Here is a 24,893-nt window from a genome sequence, read left to right as displayed (position 1 = left end):
AATAGCATCATTAGAAGAACAGAATGGGGTGCTAGTTTTGAAGACTCTGAGTTGTATGGTTTGTGAATTTTACTTCAATAAAGATGTAGGGAGTGGTGGCTTCTTTCCCCAAAACATTGACCTAAGAGGTTGTCTTGGCACAAGGAATTTGAAAATTTCCCCAAGTGATTCTAATATTCAACCTGGGTACTCTTAGGGCACAGGTGGGAAGTCTAATATGTGATCAAGGACCTAAAACACTATCTATCTATCTATCTATCTATCTATCTATCTATCTATCTATCTATCTGTGTGTGTGTTATATATATGTTTGTCCCCATCATAATATGCAAAAACAATAGCTATCTCTTATCTCTCTGCTAAAATATTTTTAATGGTTATAAACATGATACATGTTTACTCTAAATTATTAACCTTATGCAGAAATATAAAAAGGGTAAAAAAATCTAAATTATTGTCCTTATTGAGAAACATAGAAAGATAACAAATTTTCTCAAATGTGACACACAAAAAAACAATCAATTCTTTATCCGGCAGCATATATTTTATATTTGTCTCTTTGCACCTGTACACACATGTATGCTAGTTAGGCAGCTCAACATAGAAAGAAACTGTTGCATATATACATAACTTAAATCTGTGTGCTTTATGTTAACATCATAGCATGGATACCTTTCATACATCCATAGAGATCTGGACATACTTTGCCAAATTCAAGCTCTAATTAACCTGATAAATGGAATTACTCTTAAAGCTTAGTGTGTGTATGATGTGTGTGAGCATATATATATATATATATATGTGTGTGTGTGTGTGTGTGTGTGTGTGTGTGTGTGTGTGTTGGTAAGTATGTGTATATGTATGTGGCTTGTGTGTGTATTGTGTGTGTATATTGTATATTGTATAGATATTGTGTCTGGTATGTGTGTGTATGTGTATGGTTTCTGTGTATGGTTTGTGTGTGTGTGTATGAGTGTGTAGTTTATGTGTGTGTGTATATTGTGTATGTGAATGTATGCATGTGATATGTACATGTATGTGTTTTGTGCATGTGTATGTATTGTGTGTGTGTGTTTTGTGTGTATGTGTGTGCAGTATGTGTGTAAATGTGGTATGTGTGTATATGTGTGTGTAATGTGTATCTGTGTGGTATGTGTGTGTGTGTATGTATGCGTCTATGTGTGTGTAATGGAAAATAAATAATGCATGGAGGTGTGTCCAAGCTGGGAGACAATGGCTCTCAAACCTATCTGAAAGTGTGTGGTCTTGAAATGAAGGGTGTAGTGAAGGTGGGTATGGTCACTCTTTATAGTACTCTTCCCTGCTGCAGTGTTGTTCTATTCTTTAAATCCTTGACAAGGTCCTGTTGACACCAATATGTGGACCATGAGGGCAGAGTGTAAGTCAGAAGGACAGCAAGAAGAGAGCTGCATCTCAGACAGGAAGCAAAGTTATCCATTGTTGGGGCAGTGTGTTCATTTGTGTCTGAAGTGTCTGGACCTTGTATCCCTAAAGAAACTGGTAGCATATATTTATATTTGGAATCACATAACTTTTCTTTTATCAGTTCTGGCAACTAATTCTTTTTTTTTCATTTTTTATTAGCTATTTAGCTCATTTACATTTCCAATGCTATACCAAAAGTCCCCCATACCCACCCACCCCCACTCCCCTACCCACCCACTTCCCCTTTTTGGCCCTAGCGTTCCCCTGTACTGGGGCATATAAAGTTTGCGTGTCCAATGGGCCTCTCTTTCCAGTGATGGCCGACTAGGCCATCTTTTGATACATATGCAGCTAGAGTCAAGAGCTCTGGGGTACTGGTTAGTTCATAATGTTGTTCCACCTATAGGGTTGCAGATCCCTTTAGCTCCTTGGGTACTTTCTCTAGCTCCTCCATTGGGAGCCCTGTGATCCATCCATTAGCTGACTGTGAGCATCCACTTCTGTGTTTGCTAGGCCCCGGCATAGTCTCACAAGAGACAGCTACATCTGGGTCCTTTCAATAAAATCTTGCTAGTGTATGCAATGGTGTCAGCGTTTGGATGCTGATTATGGGGTGGATCCCTGGATATGGCAGTCTCTACATGGTCCATCAACTAATTCTTTAAAACTTACAAGCATACAGGCCCAAAAGAATCAGACTTTCATGTAGACGGTCTAGAAGCCAGTTTGAGGTGACTGGTCCAGATGCCGTCTGTGCCATTTGTAGCTACTCATTCCACGTTAGTTCTAGAAGCATCAACTCATCACATTATTCAGAGTGGCTGTCATTGGTCAAAAGAACAGAAATCCGAAAATTAAAGGTTAGAGTTCTTGCAATGGGTGGGAGCAGGTTACAACTTGTGCCAGCTGTTCTGAAGAATTGAAACCGACCAGTAGCCACAATGGCACCTGGGAGTTTCTCAGCAATACATTTTCTTGGACATATACCATATCCACTGTATTTGAACTCAGCATTTGTAATCTGCATTTCAGCAAACTTTCTAGGCTGTTCTGATGCCTGGTGAAGTTGGAGAGCTGGGTCTGGAAGGGGAACAAAGTGAAACACAGGCAGTCATTCATGGGATATACAGGGAAAGGCAAAGCCACACCTCACGTTGAAAGACAGTAGGGGTGAGTCTGGGGGAAGACCTAGGAGGGATGAGTGTGTGAAGCTGAAAGATGCTGAGGGAACTGTGATCTCTGTAGTTTGGAAAGGTACTGCAAAGGCCAATGTGCCTAAGGCTTTGTGCTAGTGGTGGCACTCCTGGGGAGGGTGAGATCTTAAGGTGGACCCTACTGACTAGCCTTTGGTCTTTGGAGGCATGATCTTGAAGGAACTGTAGGTTCCCAAACCCTGCCACATCTCCCTTGCTTCTTGATAATGAGGTGACTTAGTTGTGCTTTGCTAAGACCTCCTACCAATACCATCTGGTACTAGAGACCTAAAAGCAATGGCTCCACTGGGTTGTGGGATGGAATCTGAAGAATGAACAAAACTTATCTTTACTTTGTAAATGAATCACCTCAGGCAGTTGTTAGAGAAAGCTGACTAACAGTGTAGTGGAAGATCAAGTTAGTGCCAGGGCTTTGATTCCAGGCCAAGTGAGTTGGATCACATCTTGTAGGCTACTCCTGGAAACCATTCAGTAGGGGAGCATGGTGTCTGCCGGCACTTCATGGAGGACAGTCATTCTGGGCTATCGTATTACTTCTGGGTAGAAGCTACTCTCCTGGTACTTCAATGGCCTAGATTTTGATGCCTGCCCTTCCTGGTTTAATGTGGATCTGGGTCAGCAATTCCCATTCTTGTCTAGGGTAGCTGGGAGGGAAGTCCCAAGACTTGATCTGAAATAGTAACCTGGGGAGAATGTGCCTTCCCCAGGCTAGCAGCTAGGTGGATGCTCATTTTTATAGCCCTTGCAGTGGCTTGTGTAATACTGCTCTGAATGTAGCCCGTAAGTTTCCGCAGTAAAGGATTTTAAGACAGACAAACAAACAACCCCAAACAAATGAACAAAATCTCTGTTCCATTTTCTTCCGAGGTACAGTGTCTAAAGAGGAAACAATTTGAATGCAAGGCCTGGAGAAGCATGTAACAAGTCAACTCCTCCTTCCTTCTCCCTCCAGATATAATATGAATATTCTTCTAGAAAGCCCTAGAGGACTGGCTAAGTTTTTCAAGTGCTCACAAAGTCAGTGCTCTTCAGGTCAAGCTCCAATTAGGTTCATGTAAGAGGCTGAAGTGTGGGGAGGAGTCCTCTGGTGCTTAGGCAACTGCACTGCCCTGCCTCAGGCTTGCTTTGCCTATAGGAAGGAAGGGAAGTCTGTTCAGTAGTGGGTTTACCAGAAGCCTTAGAAGACAAAAGAAATATAGAATGCTAATAGAGCCCCAGGCCCTTTTCTGAAGTGAGAATCTTTTTCCCTTAAAGTGTCCTTGGAATGGATGCAGTGATTGAGCTTCTATTGTTGAAATGATATGCGTGCAATAGCAGCGCCCCCTGCTGGTCATTTTGTATAACGATGCAAACGTGGATAATTCCACGGGATGATTCCAAAGCCTAAGGCTGAATGTACAAATACTGTCAACTTTAAATGGTTTACCCTTGTAAACCTAGAGAAATCTGCGACTCCTTTCACCATTTGCAAAATGATGCATGAGTTTAGGAAGCTGATATTCTCGTGTCCTGATATGTCAATTTCATTCAAAGCAATGGTTACATTAGCGATCACTTCTATTCTGCCTGCTGTTGGTCTTCATTTCTTTCCTAATATAAAATGAACAGGATTTTATTGTTGATTGGCCTTGCATCATTAGAACAGATCACAAATAGTTATGTCTGTTTTTCATGAATATATAGGACACCACATATCAATCTTAAATGAGAATAAATAGGATATTTAAATTTAGCAATGGCTGGGAGACGGTGCAGTGTATAAATGTACCCCCAGGGCTCCCAAGTGTGAGAACCCAAGTTCAAATCCCCAGAACTTATAAAAGCTAGATGCCTAGGCAGAGCCTCCATAATCCTAGTGTATCTATGAGGGGATGAACAGTAGACACAGGAGAATCCCAGGAGCTCAGGGGCCAGCAATCTTGGCATACACAGTGGGAAAACAACAGAGACCCTCTCTCAAACAAGGAGGAAGGGAAGGAATGCTCCCTGAGGTTATCCTCTGACCTCCACCCGTGCTGTGGCCTGTGTGCAGCTGCATCCACACATAGATAATGCTCATGTGTGTATACTTGCACACACTTAACACATGCATACAAACACAAAATCAAAAAATAAACATAAAAGTATGTGAAACTTGTGTTTTTACAGGATACTAGGTAGCTTAGTTTGGCCCAAAGTTGTAGGGATATAAATTGTAGACTTAGGGACTGTGGCTCCGTGTACTTGATTATAAACTATGGAGACAAGATAGAGGACATAAAGTCACCCTTGGGGCTTCCTTCCTTCCTTCCTTCCTTCCTTCCTTCCTTCCTTCCTTCCTTCCTTCCTTCCTTTCTTTCTTTCTTTCTTTCTTTCTTTCTTTCTTTCTTTCTTTCTTTCTTTCTTTCTTTCTTTTTCCTTCCTTCCTTTTCTTTCTTTCTTTCTTTCTTTCTTTCTTTCTTTCTTTCTTTCTTTCTTTCTCTTTCTTCTCTCTTTTTTTATTAGATACTTTCTTTATTTACATTTCAAATGCTATACCGAAAGTTCCCTATACCCTCCCCCCGCCCTGCTCCCCTACCCACCCACTCCCATTTCTTGACCCTGGCGTCCCCCTGTATTGGGGCATATAAAGTTAGCAATACCAAGGGGCCTCTTTGGATCTCTTTGTTAATGGCCATCTACTGCAAGAATAAGAATACTCTGACGCGGGTTGAGTGGTACACTGATCTACAGTTGTAACATATGTCATTAAGAGTCATTTTATAGCTGTGTTCATTTAGTAGAATAATACTAGTAGGTTTTCCCATAAGGCCCATCTAGTCTCCAGTTCTTGGCTTCATTAGTAGTGTCAGGTGTGGATTAGATCTCATGGAGCGGGCTTTCAGAGTGATTGGCTGTTCCTGAAACATTTGTAACCCTATTGATCAGAACATCTCTGAGGCAGGTTGCTGCTGTAGGTTTCAGGGTTTGTAGCTGGGTGATATTACAGATTACCTTTTTCTTCCAGTAGCGTGCAGAGCACCTTCAAGCACCATGAATGGAAGTCAGTACGGGAATAGCTTCTAGCTGGGCACCAGCTAGATTCCGCCAGGGCTTTACTTTCAGATTGTGGAGGGTAATCAATGAATAGCATTGGCAATAGGCCTGAGTCTCGTTGGGTGGGATGTTTATGGGTACTCGTCGCTGTGCCTTGTTCTTAACTATGTCCTCTGTTTTCTCCCTAGTTGCAAATGAAGCAGGAGACAAGAATGCCAGACCACTTGCTCGCTTCTCCCGTGAGTAAACCTTGCTTCATTCTTGTGGGGCTCCATAGAATGTGTTCACCAGAGGCCTTTGCTCATGTGCTTCACCTCTGTGATTCTGTTAGGTGTTATTCAAGCAGTAATGCAGTCTCCTGCTAGTTAATTGCCTTAGTCAGGGTTTTATTGCTGTGAACAGACACCATGACCAAGGCAAGTCTTGGTGAAGACTATATATAAGTCTTGGTAAAGTCTATATAAAGAACATTTAATTGGGGCTGGCTTACAGGTTCAGAGGTTCAGTCTAGTATCATCAAGGTGGGAGCATGGCAGCATCCAGGCAGTCATGGCACAGGCAGAGCTGAGAGTTCTACGACTTCATCCAAAGGCTGCTAGTGGAAGACTGACTTCCAGGCAACTGGGGTGAGAGTCTTAAGCCCACACCCACAGTGACACACCTATTCCAACAAGGCCACACCTCCAAATAGTGCCACTCCCTGGTCCAAGAATATACAAACTATCACATCAATATTACTCTTCTGCCCCATCCCATGCGAGGCACTCTTGGCCATGGGCTTTTTAGTCTCAAGACCTCTGGTCTCCAAGCTGAACTCTAGGGCTTTGCTCTTTGAAGCCTGATTTCCAGAGCAGTAGACAAGTTTCACGTTTGCTTTTGAGAGATACAGAGCCTTCAGACACCTACTCCAAATCTTGCACCCAGGCCTGCATTTTTAATAAATCCCCAGATGACTCTTGTCACAATACTTAGAGAGGCACTGTGTGAGGGGTATCCCCAGAGCGCAGTGCAGAGGGAGGAGGTTTAGTGGTGCTGAAGGAAGGAAGCTTGTAGCTGCATAGCCTATCCACATATAAAGCATCATGGCAACCGATTGTGGGTTTGTGCACTTGTACCACTGTCTTAGTGACACTTTACAGCTCAGATGGATTGATGCCTTTCCTTGGGCTCAGGAACATCACAAGTCAGGCTACTGTTTCCCACCAGATCTGTCCAGATCTTGATCTTGATAAGCAAGAAACCATCAAAAGCTTCTCAATGGCTTCCATACCCATATGATCCGCACATCACATAGCAAGTTTGTGGATGTCCTGAATGAGTGGGTAGCAGTGAAAACAGCGGGAATGCTGGAGCCAGAACAGGGGTGATAGAAATGCACTACAAACCTCTTCTGCTTTAAGTTGAGAAATAGTTATGTCTTAAATAAAAATAGGTGGGATTCCCTTACTGCAACGCTATGTTTGCTTTTCTTCAATTTTATGGTCCTGGATTTCCAATCTAAAAAATGAAGGTGATAACTTTTACAAAAAGTTGATATCTCATCCGATCATTACTTTACCCCGAGTGTGGTTGACAAGATCCAAGTGTGACGTGACCAGAGTGATCTTAATGCATGAAGTTAAAACTATGATTTCTCTATTTATAGAAATTCCTCTAAACTCTGCCTTCTCCCACTTTTCAGAAAGTTTCAAATTTTACGATTGATTTCCCAGAGATGGTTTTTATAAAACTGTAATGATGTATGCTAATGACAGAGAACTAAGTGCTCACATTGTAGACACTGCAATGAACACGCACTTCTCACGGGTCCCATTTTTCATTGTCCTCCTACCTGGAACCATTATTTCCAAAATAAGTATTTCAATGAGCATGATGGATATGCCTTTATCCCTTTTATTTTTATTTTTCGTCTCTTGAGTAATAGTCAGAAAGATGGATAATCTGGAGATTGTGTGCAGGATTTACCTTAGTGAGAGTTCCTGACACTTGCCTTGGTGTGGAAAGAGAAGAGGGTCCTTGAGCCACGTAGCCAGGAGATCTGGAACAGTAAGTCCCTTTATGGACAGAAAGGGTGATTTCTCTTGTAGGTAACTTCTACAATTTCTAAGCCATGTGCCTGATTTGAAAGGGTGACATGTCACATGACAGCTTATTTGCTAGACATAAATGAGGGTGCCGGGGGTTGGGGAAGTCTATACAGGAAAAATGGTTCACAGTACTCGTGTGAGATGAGCCCAACACAGAGAAACACTGGGATTAGGGATCGCTCATGGGAGACCTCAGATCTCATCTGTCCTTGCATTTCAAGCTCTAGCTTTGACTTTTAATCATCCTGGCCTCAATCAGAGCAAGTACCTAATAACTGGCTTATTATAAACAGTATTGCTAAGGTGTCTGAGAATGGCACCTGTCCTGAGCCTTGTCCTGAGGCTGAAGCTATATCATTATCCTGGGCATTCCCTCTTATATATGGAGAGATCATAAAGGTTGGTGTGTTAGAGAAAGTTGTTTCTAATCTTAAAACATAAGAGCTCTTTCCCCTGTCAGGGGTTAACAGCCACGTGTAGTGTTCATGTCCAGCCACAGAGGGGCAGACGAAGCCTGGGCTGCGCGATGTGCTTCTGCGCTCCAGGAACTAAGAGGCTGCTGCATGTTCTTTTGGACTTGTACTGTGAAGGAGTTCCAGGGAACTGCAGAAACATGCAGAGGATGCAGTGGTCTCAACGTGTAAATAGCCAGATAGTTTTATTCTGAAGTTTCCATTGCTCTCCTAGAAGATGGGAGAAAAATGTCTTCCTGAGATGATCAATCATTGAAAAAAAATAGTAATTTTTCGACGAGAGAGGTGGCTTAGTGGTTAAGAAAGTATTAGTTGTCCTTCCTGAAGACCTGGGCTACTCCCAAAACCCATGCAGTGGCTCAGACCTGTCTGCAACTCCAGTGCTATTGAACCATATGCCATATGCTGGCCTTGAACAGACATACATGCAGGCAAAACACCTTCACACATAAAATAAAAATAAAACAAAATAGTGGTTTCAGAAGCAGCAGGAGGAATTGAAGGTAATTGGTAATGTCTGTAGATTTGGCACTCTTATTTTGGAGAGAGAAGTATAGATGTTGATAGAGATAGATCTTCTGTTGAAGACCTTAGGCAACTAGGGCTGATGGAGCTAAAAACAGCACTGAGGGTCTTTGCCCTGGATGAATCATTTCCTTACCTGGAAGCAGTGTGGGAGAAGCAGCAATGTGCACTGGGAGATGAGTGCTGGGGCAGGGTTGAGCCAGAGATGAGCATGGTCCTCTATATGCTGATGCTTAAATTGTGACAGAGAATGCTTGGGTGCAAAGAAGTTTCCTATATTGTTATCACTAGGAATGGCTGTCATAGACAAGGGAGCTTGAGTTAGGAAGGGATGGATTCTGGAATCAAGACGAGATCAAGGATGAGAAAGAAGGGCTGCAGCTCATGGCCAGGCCGTCAGAATTCTGAGGGCCATGTGTAATGGAAGAGATATAGAGAACTCAGGGAAGAAGGCATCAACAGCATGCAAGGTTTTATGTAGGTTGAAGTGACAAATTCATAGGAACAGAGAAGGGAAGGAGATTGCTGGGCAATGGGAAGTTATTTTCAGTGGGTATAAAGTTTGGGTTGTGAAAGATGAACAAATCGTTGACATCTGCTGTTTACCACCTAGTAGTACACTCTTAAAGCATATTAGAGAATAGCTAGTACTACATTTTCAAACCACAAGGCCCCCCAAAAACAACCAAATCAAAACCCAAAACCAACCAACGAAGAAACAAAAATTCAGATGGACCAAACAAAGGCCACTTTGGAGGTGATGGGGATGTTCAGAAGTATTTTGATGGTGGGGATGGTATCCCAGGTGTGTGCTTATGACCAAAAATTTCATAATATACACTTTAAATAACTGCATTTCATATGTTGATTGTCCTGCAGTAAAGATCAAAACAGATGTATGGGAGTAGGAGCTGAATTTGAGCTTTTTTTTTTTTTTTGATTTCTCCTATACACTCCATAGTATTTCTCAATACTTCAGCTCCTGTACTGGGCTCTAGGTCCCTCAACACTCTTCAGGATCTGAGCTTCTATTTCCCACTCACCTAATGGTGTCTCTAGAATGTCTACAGGTGAAGGGATGGCAGCTCCATGATTTTTACATAGAATCCCAAGAACTTTCTAGAAATGCAAATTCTTGAATTCATTCTACATTTGCTGACTCTGGCTCTTAGGGATGGGTCCTGATAGAACCTTAGAACCATAGAACTATTTTTAACAGTCCATTTGGTGGCCCTACCACCTGGCACACTTTAAAGTACCACTTCCACCAGCCACCTCCTGGGTACCACCTCTTATTTTTCTCTCACCCTCTTCCATGTCTTACCATTTATTTTCACCTTCCTCCAGTAAACTACCCCAGTACCCCACACAGAACACCTTTCTTTCCTTTATTGTGTTGGTGTTTGAAGACCCCGTTGCCCTTAGCATCTTACCTCCTACCCCCCCCCCCCCCACTTACATTTTGCCTAAATGCAGACCAGCTTCTTTTCCCATAAGGGAAATAGCAGTATTTCCTCCTAGATACCTGCATGAAGCTCATACAATAAAAAAGGTCAGATTAGAATCTTTTGACTTCAGGGGCACAAGGAAGATGTGATTTGACTACTTCCCTCCTCATTTGTCTTCTACTCTCTTGTTGTGAAAAAAAAATTAGGGCAATGTTTTAGGTTCCAGCAAAAGATAGTTTAGATAACTTGAAAACTCTTTCATTTTTACATGCATAAAGAAATACTGAATAAAATATTTCAAAATACTTTATAATAAACAGAAAGCATTTTATGGGTTCTAGCAATGGAGGGACAATTTAGTGTCAGTAGAGCTCACTGATTCCACATCATTTCCATAGCCGCTGGCACCATGTTTTACTGCCCATGTAATGAAAGAATTTGGGTTATGCAGTATGGTGAACTAACTGAAATCTCCTAAATTGGACTTTTAAAACATAGATTTGTTTTCCAAAAGTGTTTGCATCTTTCCCATCCCCCCTGTTCTTGTTAGAGTGTGAGACAGATAAACCTCACACTGAGATGTAAGGCTGCATTTTCTCCCTTTCATTCGGGTGACCTATACATGTAGCAGAGACAATATGATGTGCCATCGGTAGACAACATATGTGGAACAAAGAATTTTACCTCTCCTTTTATTTTTTGGATGTCAGTGGAACAGTAGCAGCCCAGTGGGGTCCTTGGATTTTTACATTCTCTTTGCAGTAATGCGGCAGTATCCTGTATTTTTCTGCTTGTGTGTCAGAGAGTAAGACCAATGAAATTCATGCTAAGAAACATTTAATCAAACTTCTAAAAATTCAGGAGTAATTTTGGAAGAAGCCAGAGTAAACAGACAACTGACTGGTAGAAGGAAAGCAAATTGAGTTATGGCAGATTCCTCATCAGGAGCCACAGAAACACAATGTCTTCAAGCGATAACAGGAAAGAACTACAAATGAGGAAACCGGCAACCAGTACGATGACCTCCAGAACAAAGGAACAATCTACATGTTATAAGTTGAAGAAAAAATCAGGCGGAAGGAAGGGTAAAGGAAGTTCCTAAACAAAAGGAAACTTAAAATCAAGAGCCATGGAAATGAGGAAGGGAAGAGCAGGAAATACCAAGAACAAGTCGATAAGGGCTTACCTCAGATTTTCTAAATTACTTACGGTATTTGAAGAGAAATCACAATTATCCGATGTGTTTCTAAGGGTGCATAAAACAAATATAATCATTATGGATGCTATTAAATAGTCATAATTTTATTTTAAATTGGGCAACCACAGGGATATAAGTGGATATAAAGGTTCTATACTTGAATTGGCAAAAAAATCACTCTAGAAGACATATACTTTGGTACTTATTATTACCGTGTATATCCAATGTATGATGCAAAATCCAGTATACCTACTTAGAAATCTATACACAAACATTCTAGTGAGTCACAAGAGGAATAGAAGGATTAAAAAACAAGCAAAACAAATATGTCTCCAGTATGAATAATACCCTATATGCAAATGATCTAAGTTCAGCAATTAACGGAGATATTGTCATAGTAGATTAAGAAACATGACCAACTATATATTACCTATAAGAAACAAGTAAAACCATTTAAGCAAGTTGAAAGTCAAAGAATGGGGAAAAAGAGCCACATTAGCATCAATCAAAGAGAATCTCTAATGTATCATCAAATAAAGAAAACATTAGGAACATTGTGTCATGATAGTGGTCATTCTACCAAGAAGACAGCACTTTCACATGTCTATGTAACAGTGAACTGAGATGTAAAATATGTGAATCAAAATCTGACATAGGTAAAACAAGAAAGAGATAGCTAGCTACACAACTATAGTTGGACACTTCAACACACCTCCTTCAATCATACATAGAGCATACAGAGCATAAAGAAGAACTCAGCACCACCAACAATCAGTGGTATTTAATTGTTATGTGCATAGTTCATTCAGTAACTGCCAAACACACATTTCCTTCTAAAGTATGCAAAGAATACATCCCAAGATAGTCTAACCTTAGATCATAAAACAATATTAAGAAATTTAAAAGAACAGAAATTATGCAGAATGTGATCTCTAACTGTAATGGAACCAATTAGAGAAACTCAAGAAGCAGATCTTCAAACAACTGTAAGTAAATATCACATTTCCATCATGAAGATGAAGTCTTAAGAGGAATAAAATCATGCTTTATTGAGTTTGGATAAAGATGAAGTTTGTCAAAGCTTACGGTACTTAAAAGTTAAACTTTGTTCAAACAGGGTTAAGAGGAAAGTTTGTTGAATCAAAATGTATGCAGATATTTACAGCTTCCAAATGCTGACACCATTGCATACACTAGCAAGATTTTACTGAAAGGACCCAGATGTAGCTGTCTCTTGTGAGACTATGCCGGGGCCTAGCAAACACAGAAGTGGATGCTCACAGTCAGCTAATGGATGGATCACAGGGCTCCCAATGGAGGAGCTAGAGAAAGTACCCAAGGAGCTAAAGGGATCTTCAACCCTATAGGTGGAACAACATTATGAACTAACCAGTACCCCTGAGCTCTTGACTCTAGCTGCATATGTATCAAAAGATGGCCTAGTCGGCCATCACTGGAAAGAGAGGCCCATTGGACACGCAGACTTTGTGTGCCCCGGTACAGGGGAACGCCAGGGCCAAAGGGGGGGAGTGGGTGGGTAGGGGAGTGGGGGTGGGTGGGTAAGGGGGACTTTTGGTATAGCATTGGAAATGTAAATGAGCTAAATACCTAATAAAAAATGGAAAAAAAAAAAAAAAAAGAAAAGAAAAAAAAAATGTATGCAGATATTTAAAAAACAGCCCAAGGTGAATGTTAAGAACATAGAAAAAGCTAAACAAACCCAAATCAAGCACTATAGAAGAAATAATAAGGAAAAGAGCAATAGTTAGTGACATTAAAAACAGAGACACATAGATGTGCTGTATAAAAATGGACTATATCTGTGATGGCAGCCCCAGAAAGGTAAATCTTCTGTATTTAAAATGGAGTGACAGTGTAGCTGCATTAGTATACTTTATGATGTTGGCACAGTCAAGAAACAGATTAATTGTATTTATAAGAAAAAATCCACAAGTTAAGCTACACTTGACTGTGAACAAAATGTCAAGAAAACAAAGGGTTGGTTCTTTGAAAGATCTGTAAGATGAGAAACTTCAACAAATCATAAATATAAGAAATGAAACAGAATATCGTGACCAGCAGGTATCAGAAAGGCAATAAAATATTCTGAGCATCTCTACAATCGATACATTTCAGAGCTTAGATGAAATATACTTCACTCTTACAGAACTACACAACTTATCCAAAATGAAACACATTTAGTAGCACCATCACTATTACATAATTAGAAACTTCCACAATTTTAAAATTTAAGGTCCAAATGGTATGCCTGAAAACTGTAAACCAATACAAATGAACATCAGATCTTTATATCTTTATCACTTCTTAGGCGACTGAAGGCTAGCATTGTCTTGATAAAGATATTTATTAAGCAGACAATGATAGTACCAGAAGCGATTATGGACCAATACCTTATAGTTATAGATGAAAAAATCCCCAGCAGAGTATTAGCATTTGCTAATACTATTAGTCCCTTGTAATATCTGTGTATTTGAAAAATAGATTTCAACTAGCGGGAGTTAATTCTATGGATTCCAGGATCATTGACTCTTCTAAAAAACCATTCAATATAGCCTACTATACTAACAGGCTAAAGTAGGAAAGTCACACATGATCATGTCAGTGATGTAGAAAGAACACTAAACAACACTCAACAGCTATCCATGGTAAAAACAATCTCAGATTTTAGGGTGGCTTGTGATTAGATAAAGAATATGTACAGAAAGAACCTCAACAGTTAATGGAAGGACAAAAAGGTGGATGCTTTCCCCTAAAATTGGGAACACATATCATACTATACTTATTTAACATTCTTTTAAAAGTTCTATCTTATACCTTAATGGATAAAGGATGAATTTAAAAAGCCTATCAGAAGGGAAGAATGACAAATTTAGCATTTACAAATGACAAATCCCAAAGACTCTACTCAAAGTTCAACAGTAAGTTGAATAAGTGAGGTGCGTTATATTATACAAGATTAACACACAAAACTGATTGTATTGCTGTAAGCTAGACAGAAAAATGGGGCAATGATGTTTACAAGTACTCTAACCAGGTGGGATGCAAAGATGTAGATCCAAGACTTGCGCTGACACTGCAATACTAATGAAAGAAACCCTAGAACCTCAAATGCAAGACATCTCCAAGTGCAAAATATCAAATGATACACCCTTTAACCCTGAGGACATGTTCTAGAAACACACTGCTTAGGTGATTTGTTGTTGTGTGAATCCATACCTGGAAGATGTGTACACAATAATGCAATTATGGTTTGACCTTCTAGGACTCCCATTGTGTATGTAGTCTGTTATTAACCAAACTGTTACATGGCATAAGACCATGCTGTGCTCACACATTGAAAGAGACAACATATTAAAAACACTAGTTGTTGCACTATTGATACCCTGATTTAACACAATCCACACTAAAATACTATCAAGATTTTATATAGATATAAATTAGAGGTTTATATTTTCTGAAATTAATCTGGGGAATTCAGCAATACTAGAAAGTCAAACAATTTTGAGAAAGACTCAAGGATTAGCCTATTTGATTTCAAGGGTTAATAATAAAGACCCTGTGTTGTTAGTAAGAAGATAAATCCACAAGTCAGCCAAATAGAATGGTAAACCCAGAAAGGGACTTAGAGGAACACACCTAACTTGTTTTCAACAACACTACAAGAACAATTCAATGAAGGAAATATGGCTTTTTCAATACGATGTCTTGGAATATTGGATATTGTAGGCAAGCTACATGGACACAGCAATAAAACAACTCCAGTGACTTATTGCTGTACCCATCAATCAGAGCATCCCTCAGTCCTAATCAGAGAAGCCGCTTCTTGCGGTAGATGGAAAGTAACACAGAGACCGACAGTTGGTCAACCTGCAGAGAAGAGACTTCACAGAGCCCACCCCTAAATGGGAAATCTATATCACATTCCTGATGTCAAGGCTGAAACTTTTATGTGGAAGTGGGTGTAGAAAGACTGTAAGAACTACAGGTGCTGTATGAATAGACGGAAACTTGTTTCCAACAGGGTAGATGCACATATAAACTTAAAGCAATTGAGATAGCATGTATAATACCTGAACAAGCTCATCCCAGACAAAATCTCAGCACGCAGCAGGGCAGATAGGTATGAAGTAACATCTGGAGCTGAGGGGATATTGACATTTTATTACTGTGGAGATAGGTAAAGGCAGTGTTCTTCTCTGGTGTGACATCCAGAGTACTGACCACACTCCAGGGCAGGCACTATGCCCAGGAATAGTGAGCCAACATAAACAGGACTCTGTATATTTTATTTATTTATTTTTTTAATGATGGAGGAAGAAGAATAGGAGAAAGGGAGAAAGGTAGAGAGAAGGTGGAGGACATGAAATTGGGTGGCTAGGAGGGGGGCAGGATCTGGGAAGAGTTGAGGGACTAGGTTAAATATGATCAAAATACATTGTAAGAAATTCTCCAATAAAAATATTAAAAGAAATTGGAATGGACCATGGAGTTAAATGTATATTTGTTTTTTAAATAGAAGGTATTCGGGCCCTGGGCTAAGAGTTTCTATACATACCAAAAACATGTATAGCAAGGGGTCTTGGTAATTTGAGCCTTGTCAACATTAAAGATCTTTGTTGTTTGAAAGAATTTACAAGAATAAATAAACTGAAAAATGTTTTCAAATCACACATGTATCAAAGGATTAGTATCTAGAATACACGAAGAGATTTCAAAACTCAAGAGAAGAAAAGTAGACCACATTGATTTAAATGTGGTCAAAGGACTTTAATAGACATGTCCCCAAAGAAAATAAACAGAGGCAAGAAAGATATCCTGGGTGTTGGCAAACAGGCAAGTGGATTTGAAATGATAACGAGACACCATTACACACCTATCCAATTAGCTAAAGGAAGATCTATGGCACTCAAATGCTGAGGATGCAGAGACATGCCTATTTAAACGTTGTGGATTGTATTAATAGACACAGAGAAAAAGATTCAAAATTTCATAATAACATGTAGTTACTGTATGACTAAACACCTGCACTCTTGGATTTTACTTCAGAGAAAATGAAGATATATTAATACAAAAACCTGTATATGACTGTTTTATTGACTTTATTAAAAATGGCCAAAATTTGGAAGCAGCTTATATGTATTTCAATGGCTGAGTGGCTAAACAAACTGGCAACTCATACAAATGGTCTGTTATTACTCTGCAATAAAGAGGAACAACAACTTAGACTAACTAAGAAAATTGTAGTGACTACGATAAACTGACCCAGAAAGGTTACACACTGCACAATTCCATTTGTAGAACATTCTAAAAGTGTTAGATGACAGAAACAGAGAACTGAGCTGTGGTTGACAGGCTAATGGAAGGGAGGAAGATAAACATGGATTTAAGGGGAACATGAGGGATGCTAGTAACGAGGGAGATGATTTGTGTTTCAGATGCATAGGCCTTATCTTCCCAAGTAGCTGTGTTTTCAGGCCTACACCACTGGTTCAGGTTAGTGTGATCAAAACATATTCAGCAGGAATGATAGCAGATCTGCACTGATCTCCAACAAAGGAGACATCCACTCACCCCTGTCCTCAGTAGTTTTTTGAAGATTATACTTTGTTATTTTATAAGAATGAACATTTTTGATTTAAGGGATTTCTATGACTTGTTAGTTACAGATTCTGTGTTGTGTCCTTTTTCTTTTTAATCACATTTTTATGGAGCACCTACTGTGTGCCAAGCACTCTGACTAGCTCCTTTTCCTAGAAGAAGGGAAATCAAGATGTTGCTCAGGCTTCTGGTATGGCACTCATTAGGTCTTGCCCAAGCTTGGAGCCCAGTTTTCAGAGAAGCCCCATCCTGCTTTGGCTGAGCTATGAACACTTTCCTAACTATCACATGGGATTGAGGGCTCTGTTGAAATTCTAATATCTTCAGGTACAGTTCTTGGGGTCCTCCAAGAACAATCTTCTAGGTCAGTAAATCTTGTGAAGTTCGGTTTCCTAAACAAACGTCCCAGTAGCAAGGCCAGACCAGGAATGAGCTGATCGAGTCAGAAACTGGAAGCACATCCAGTATAACAGAATCTTCTGGGGAGGAAGACAAGGCTGAGGAGATGCTCATACAAGGCTTTCATTTGGCACCTACAGTCTGAGATACCTGAAGCTTAGAAACAGTTAAAAACTTAACCTTGGGCACACATGTATAAAGATGAGTAAGACATAATTCTTTTCCTTACTTAGCTTATTTTCAACACATGGCCCACTATAGTCATTTTGTTATCAGCAATGCATAATTTGAGGCACCAGGGGAAAACATTGTTCTTGGTTTTTCTGTATTTCCAAGCAATTGGTTTCTAACCCTTTTATTTTTGATCACAGAATACATGCCATTTAAGGTCTAGGGCTAGTGTGGCATATCCTTCCAAGTACTCATAACACTTTTGTATGTTCTATATCTCTGAATTCATTCCCACCAAATTTTTACAATGAACTGAAAATCAGCCCTGAACCTTCCCAAGGGAATAGTAGATAGATTTACAAATGAGTCCTAGCAGGTGGTGAGGCTTAGATGTTTGCATGCTTCAAGGTAGTTATGCACTAAAAGTTTTTCAGTAAATGCTGGGGGTAGCGTGTCAGTGTCTGAATTAGTGAAGATACAAGTAAAAATATAAATTGTAGAAGACTTTAGACATGCTGTTAAGTAACTCTCAACTACTCATCTAATCAACATGGACAAATGATACACTATCATTAGCAGATGTCTGTCAAGAAGAGTTCTAGCCTGCTATCAGACACAATGGCCCTTTAATCTCATCTACATCACTACTCTGTTGAACTCATTCTTTTTATATGGATAAAGAATAATCAAGAATTTTCCTCTGAGAATTGATGATCTCATTGTCTAATGATCTGCGGCATCAGATTCATTTTTAAATAAACTTTGAAGACAATGTGAGAAGCTCTACATTCTAAGAATGGCCACGAGACTATGCTTTGAAACACTTTGAGCAGCAGCGGTCGCCATCTTGGTTCCGGGACTCCGCAGAACTTAGGAATTTAGTCTGCACAGGTGAGAGTCTGCACCACAGAAGCTGACAGCTTCTGGGACCTGCCAAAGCAACACAGCTTCTGAGAAAGGTCCTGTTTTGGGCCTTCTTCTTCGGCCAGGAGGAGGTCCAAACACAAGATATCTGCGCACCTTCCCTGTGAGAGAGCTTGTCAGTAGAGAGTGCTCTGAGCACTGAAACTCAGAGGAGAGAATCTGTCTCCCAGGTCTGCTGATAGAAGGTAACAGAATCACCAGAAGAACAATCTCTAAACAGAGTCAACTATAACTACTAACTCCAGAGATTACCAGATGGCAAAAGGTAAACGTAGGAATCTTACTGACAGGAACCAAGACCACTCACCATCATCAGAACCCAGCACTCCTACTTCGCCCAGTCCGGGGCACCCCAACACACCCGAAAACCTAGACCCAGATTTAAAAGCATATCTCATGATGATGGTAGAGGACATCAAGAAGGACTTTAATAACTCACTTAAAGAAATACAGGAGAACACTGCTAAAGAGTTACAAGTCCTTAAAGAAAAACAGGAAAACACAATCAAACAGGTAGAAGTCCTTACAGAAAAAGAAGAAAAAACATACAAACAGGTGATGGAAATGAACAAAACCATACTAGACCTAAAAAGGGAAGTAGACACATTAAAGAAAACTCAAAGTGTGGCAACACTGGAGATAGAAACCCTAGGAAAGAAATCTGGAACCATAGATTTGAGCATCAGCAACAGAATACAAGAGATGGAAGAGAGAATCTCAGGTGCAGAAGATTCCATAGAGAACATCGGCACAACAATCAAAGAAAATGGAAAATGCAAAAAGATCCTAACTCAAAATATCCAGGAAATCCAGGACACAATAAGAAGACCAAACCTACGGATAATAGGAGTGGATGAGAATGAAGATTTTCAACTCAAAGGACCAGCAAACATCTTCAACAAAATTATTGAAGAAAACTTCCCAAATCTAAAGAAAGAGATGCCTATGAACATACAAGAAGCCTACAGAACTCCAAATAGACTGGACCAGAAAAGAAATTCCTCCCGACACATAATAATCAGAACAACAAATGCACTAAATAAAGATAGAATATTAAAAGCAGTAAGGGAAAAGGTCAAGTAACATATAAAGGCAAGCCTATCAGAATTACACCAGATTTTTCACTAGAGACTATGAAAGCCAGAAGAGCCTGGACAGATGTTATACAGACACTAAGAGAACTCAAATTCCAGACAAGGCTACTATACCCAGCCTAACTCTCAATTACCATAGATGGAGAAACCAAAGTATTCCACGACAAAACCAAATTCACGCATTATCTCTCGATGAATCCAGCCCTTCAAAGGATAATAACAGAAAGAAACCAATACAAGGACGGGAACCACGCCCTAGAAAAAACAAGAAGATAACCCCTCAACAAAACTAAAAGAACAGAATGCCAACTTTAACAACAAAAATAACAGGAAGCAACAATTACTTTTCCTTAATATCTCTTAATATCAATGGACTCAACTCCCCAATAAAAAGACATAGACTAACAAACTGGCTACATGAACATGACCAAACATTCTGCTGCTTACAGGAAACTCATCTCAGAGAAAAAGATAGACACTACCTCAGAATGAAAGGCTGGAAAACAATTTTCCAAGCAAATGGTATGAAGAAACAAGCTGGAGTAGCCATCCTAATATCTGATAAGATTGACTTCCAACCCAAAGTCATCAAAAAAGACAAGGAGGGGCACTTCATTCTCATCAACGGTAAAATCCTCCAAGAGGAACTCTCAATTCTGAATATCTATGCTCCAAATACAAGGGCAGCCACATTCATTAAAGAAACTTTAGTAAAGCTCAAGGCACACATTGCACCTCACACAATAATAGTGGGAGACTTCAACACACCACTTTCACCAATGGACAGATCATGGAAACAGAAACTAAACAGGGACATACTGAAACTAAAAGAAGTGATGAAACAAATGGATCTGACAGATATCTACAGAACATTTTATCCTAAAACAAAAGGATATACCTTCTTCTCAGCACCTCATGGTGCCTTCTCCAAAATTGACCACATAATAGGTCACAAAACAGGCCTCAACAGATTCAAAAATATTGAAATTTTCCCATGTATCCTATCAGATCACCATGCACTAAGGATGATCTTCAATAACAAAATAAATAACAGAAAGCCAACATTCATGTGGAAACTGAACAACACTCTTCTCAATGATACCTTGGTCAAGGAAGGAATAAAGAAAGAAATTAAGGACTTCTTAGAGTTCAATGAAAATGAAGCCACTTCATACCCAAACTTATGGGACACAATGAAAGCATTTCTAAGAGGAAAACTCATAGCTCTGAGTGCCTCCAAAAAGAAACTAGAGAGAGCATACATTAGCAGCTTGACAACACACCTAAAAGCTCTAGAAGAAAAGGAAGCAAATTCACCCAAGAGGAGTAGAAGGCAGGAAATAATCACACTCAGGGGCGAAATCAACCAAGTGGAAACAAGAAGAACTATTCAGAGAATCAACCAATTGAGGAGCTGGTTCTTTGAGAAAATCAACAAGATAGACAAACCATTAGCCAGACTCACTAGAGGGCACAGGGAAAGCATTCTAATTAACAAAATCAGAAATGAAAAGGGAGACATAACAACAGATCCTGAAGAAATCCAAAACACCATCAGATCCTTCTACAAAAGGCTATACTCAACAAAACTGGAGAACCTGGATGAAATGGAGAAGTTTCTAGACAGATACCAGGTACCAAAGTTGAATCAAGATCAGGTTAATGATCTAAACAGCCCGATATCCCCCAAAGAAATAGAAGCAGTCATTAATAGTCTCCCAACCAAAAAAAAGCCCAGGACCATATGGGTTTAGTGCAGAGTTCTATCAAACCTTCAAAGAAGATCTAATCCCAGTTCTTCACAAACTAGTCCACAAACTAGAAACAGAAGGTACTCTACCCAACTCATTCTATGAAGCCACAATTACTCTGATACCTAAACCACAAAAAGACCCCACAAAGATAGAGAACTTCAGACCAATATCCCTTATGAATATTGATGCAAAAATCCTCAATAAAGTTCTTGCTAATCGAATCCAAGAACACATCAAAACAATCATCCATCCTGACCAAGTAGGTTTCATCCCAGGGATGCAGGGATGGTTCAATATACGGAAATCCATCAACGTAATCCAGTATATAAACAAACTCAAACACAAAAACCACATGATCATCTCGTTAGATGCTGAGAAAGCATTTGACAAAATCCAACACCCATTCATGATAAAAGTTTTGGAAAGATCAGGAATTCAAGGCCCATACCTAAACATGATAAAAGCAATCTACAGCAAACCAGTAGCCAGCATCAAAGTAAATGGTGAGAAGCTTGAAGCAATCCCACTAAAATCAGGGACCAGACAAGGCTGTCCACTCTCTCCCTACCTACAACATTGTACTTGAAGTCCTAGCCAGAGCAATTAGACAACAAAAGGAGATCAAGGGGATACAAATTGGAAAGGAAGAAGTCAAATTATTACTTTTTGCAGATGATATGATAGTATATATAAGTGACCCTAAAAATTCCACCAGAGAACTCCTAAGCCTGATAAACAGCTTCAGTGAAATAGCTGGATATAAAATTAACTCAAACAAGTCAATGGCCTTTCTCTACACAAAGGACAAACAGGCTGAGAAAGAAATTAGGGAAACAACACCCTTCTCACTAGCCACATATAATATAAAATACCTAGGAGTGACTCTAACTAAGGAAGTGAAAGATCTCTATGACAAGAACTTCAAGTCTCTGAAGAAAGAAATTAAAGAAGATCTCAGAAGATGGAAAGATCTCCCATGCTCATGAATTGGCAGGATCAATATAGTAAAAATGGCTATCTTGCCAAAAGCAATCTACAGATTCAATGCAATCCCCATCAAAATTCCAACTCAATTCTTCAACGAATTATCTGGAATAACAAAAAACCTAGGATAGCAAAAACTCTTCTCAAGGATAAAAGAACCTCTGGTGGAATCACCATGCCCGACCTAAAGATGTACTACAGAGCAATTGTGATAAAAACTGCATGGTACTGGTATAATGACAGACAAGTAGACCAATGGAACAGAATTGAAGACCCAGAAATGAACCCACACACCTATGGTCCCTTGATCTTTGACAAGGGAGCTAAAATCATCCAGTGGAAAAAAGACAGCATTTTCAACAAATGGTGCTGGCACAACTGGCTGTTATCATGTAGAAGATTTCGAATTGATCCAGTACTATCTCCTTGTACTAAGGTCAAATCTAAGTGGATTAAGGATCTCCACATAAAACCAGAGACACTGAAACTTATAGAGGAGAAAGTAGGGAAAAGCCTCGAAGATATGGGTACAGGGGAAAAAATTCCTGAATAGAACAGCAATGGCTTGTGCTGTAAGATCGAGAATCGACAAATGGGACCTCATAAAATTGCAAAGCTTCTGCAAGGCAAAAGACACCGTCAATAAGACAAAAAGACCACCAACAGATTGGGAAAGGATCTTTACCTATCCCAAATCGGACAGGGGACTAATATCCAACATATATATATATATAAAGAACTCAAGAAGGTGGACTCCATAAAATCAAATAACCCCATTAAAAATGGGGTTCAGAACTGAACAAAGAATTCTCACCTGAGGAATACCGAATGGCAGAGAAGCACCTGAAAAAATGTTCAACATCTTTAATCATCAGGGAAATGCAAATCAAAACAACCCTGAGATTCCACCTCACACCAGTCAGAATGGCTAAGATGAAAAATTCAGGTGACAGCAGATGCTGGCGAGGATGTGGAGAAAGGGGAACACTCCTCCATTGTTGGTGGAATTGCAAGCTTGTACAACCACTCTGGAAATCAGTCTGGCGGTTCCTCAGAAAATTGGACATAGTACTACCAGAAGATCCAGCAATACCTCTTCTGGGCATATATCCAGAAGATGCCCCAACCGATAAGAAGGACACATGCTCCACTATGTTCATAGCAGCCTTATTTATAATAGCCAGAAGCTGGAAAGAACCCAGATGCCCCTCAACAGAGGAATGGATACAGAAAATGTGGTACATTTACACAATGGAGTACTACTCAGCTATTAAAAACAATGAATTTATGAAATTCCTAGCCAAATGGATGGACCTGGAGGGCATCATCCTGAGTGAGGTAACCCAATCACAAAGGAACTCTCACAATATGTACTCACTGATAAGTGGATATTAGCCCAGAAACTTAGGATACCCAAGATATAAGATATAATTTGCTAAAAACATTAAACTCAAGAGAACGAAGACCAAAGTGTGGACACTTTGCCCCTTCTTAGAATAGGAAACAAAACACCCATGGAAGGAGTTACAGAGACAAAATCTGGAAGTGTGACGAAAGGTTGGACCATCTAGTGATTGCCATATCCAGAGATCCATCCCATGATCAGCTCCCAAACGCTGACATCATTGTATACACTAGCAAGATTTTGCTGAAAGGACCCAGATATAGCTGTCTCTTGTGAGACTATGCCAGGGCCTAGCAAACACAGAAGTGGATGCTCACAGTCAGCTATTGAATGGACCACAGGGCCCCCAATGGAGGAACTAGAGAAAGCACCCAAGGAACTAAAGGGAACTGCCACCCTATAGGTGGAACAACAATATGAACTAAGCAGTACCCCGGAGCTCTTGTCTCTAGCTGCATATGTATCAAAAGATGGCCTTGTCGGCCATCACTGCAAAGAGAGGCCCATTGGACTTGCAAACTTTATATGCCCCTGTACAGGGGAATGCCAGGGCCAAAAAGGGGGAGTGGGTGGGTAGGGGAGTGGGGGGGGTATGGGGGACTTTTGGTATAGCATTGGAAATGTAAATGAGCTAAATACCTAAATAAAAATTGAAAAAAAAGAAACACTTCATCTCTGCTCTACCTGCTCACATAGAGTAGATGTGTCATATTAGACTCAACTCTAATTCCATGTTTATTCTGCTATAACCACAACTGCCTTCCAGAAACCAATGATTGCCAGCAAATAAAATGCCCTCTAAGTACATATCTATAGAGACTCTACATTAAAATTATAGTCAGTGAAATGAGCAGACAATAAGCAGCAGAAATGGAAGGAAATGCCCTGAAATTCTTAGGAAGGTATGTTTTTCTACTTTCTTTACCTATATCTAAATGCCATCTGTTCCTGGTATCACAGAGAGCCTGTCAATCAGCTGGAGTGAAGGAATGGATGGTGTAGTTTAATTTTATTATGGAAATTGATTTGCATCTTCTATATTTCTTGACTGAAATGTTTTCAGAGAATAACACTGAAGAATGTTTATAAAACTGCCATGACTAGGGTAATAACTATTTGTTTTTTATTTTATTCTAA

General features: G+C 39.8%; 1 protein-coding gene across 6 annotated transcripts in view; it reads left to right on the top strand.

The window, feature by feature from the left end:
- Pde1c (phosphodiesterase 1C) overlaps nt 1-24,893 on the top strand; it is a 582,713-nt gene that overhangs the window by 167,459 nt on the left and 390,361 nt on the right. For all 6 annotated transcript variants that reach the window (XR_003956167.1, XR_003956169.1, XR_003956168.1 and 3 more), the window contains one exon: nt 5,864-5,914. Coding sequence is in view for 3 of the 6 variants with exons in the window: in XM_006505730.4 (XP_006505793.1) it covers nt 5,864-5,914 (51 nt within the window). In the remaining 3 variants the exon portion in view is untranslated. The remainder of the gene's footprint in view (nt 1-5,863; nt 5,915-24,893) is intronic.

Source organism: Mus musculus, chromosome 6, assembly GCF_000001635.26.
Source record: "Mus musculus strain C57BL/6J chromosome 6, GRCm38.p6 C57BL/6J".
Classification (NCBI taxonomy): domain Eukaryota; kingdom Metazoa; phylum Chordata; class Mammalia; order Rodentia; family Muridae; genus Mus; species Mus musculus.
Note: the sequence above shows the minus strand (reverse complement) of the source record. Positions and strands in the feature narration are given on the sequence as shown.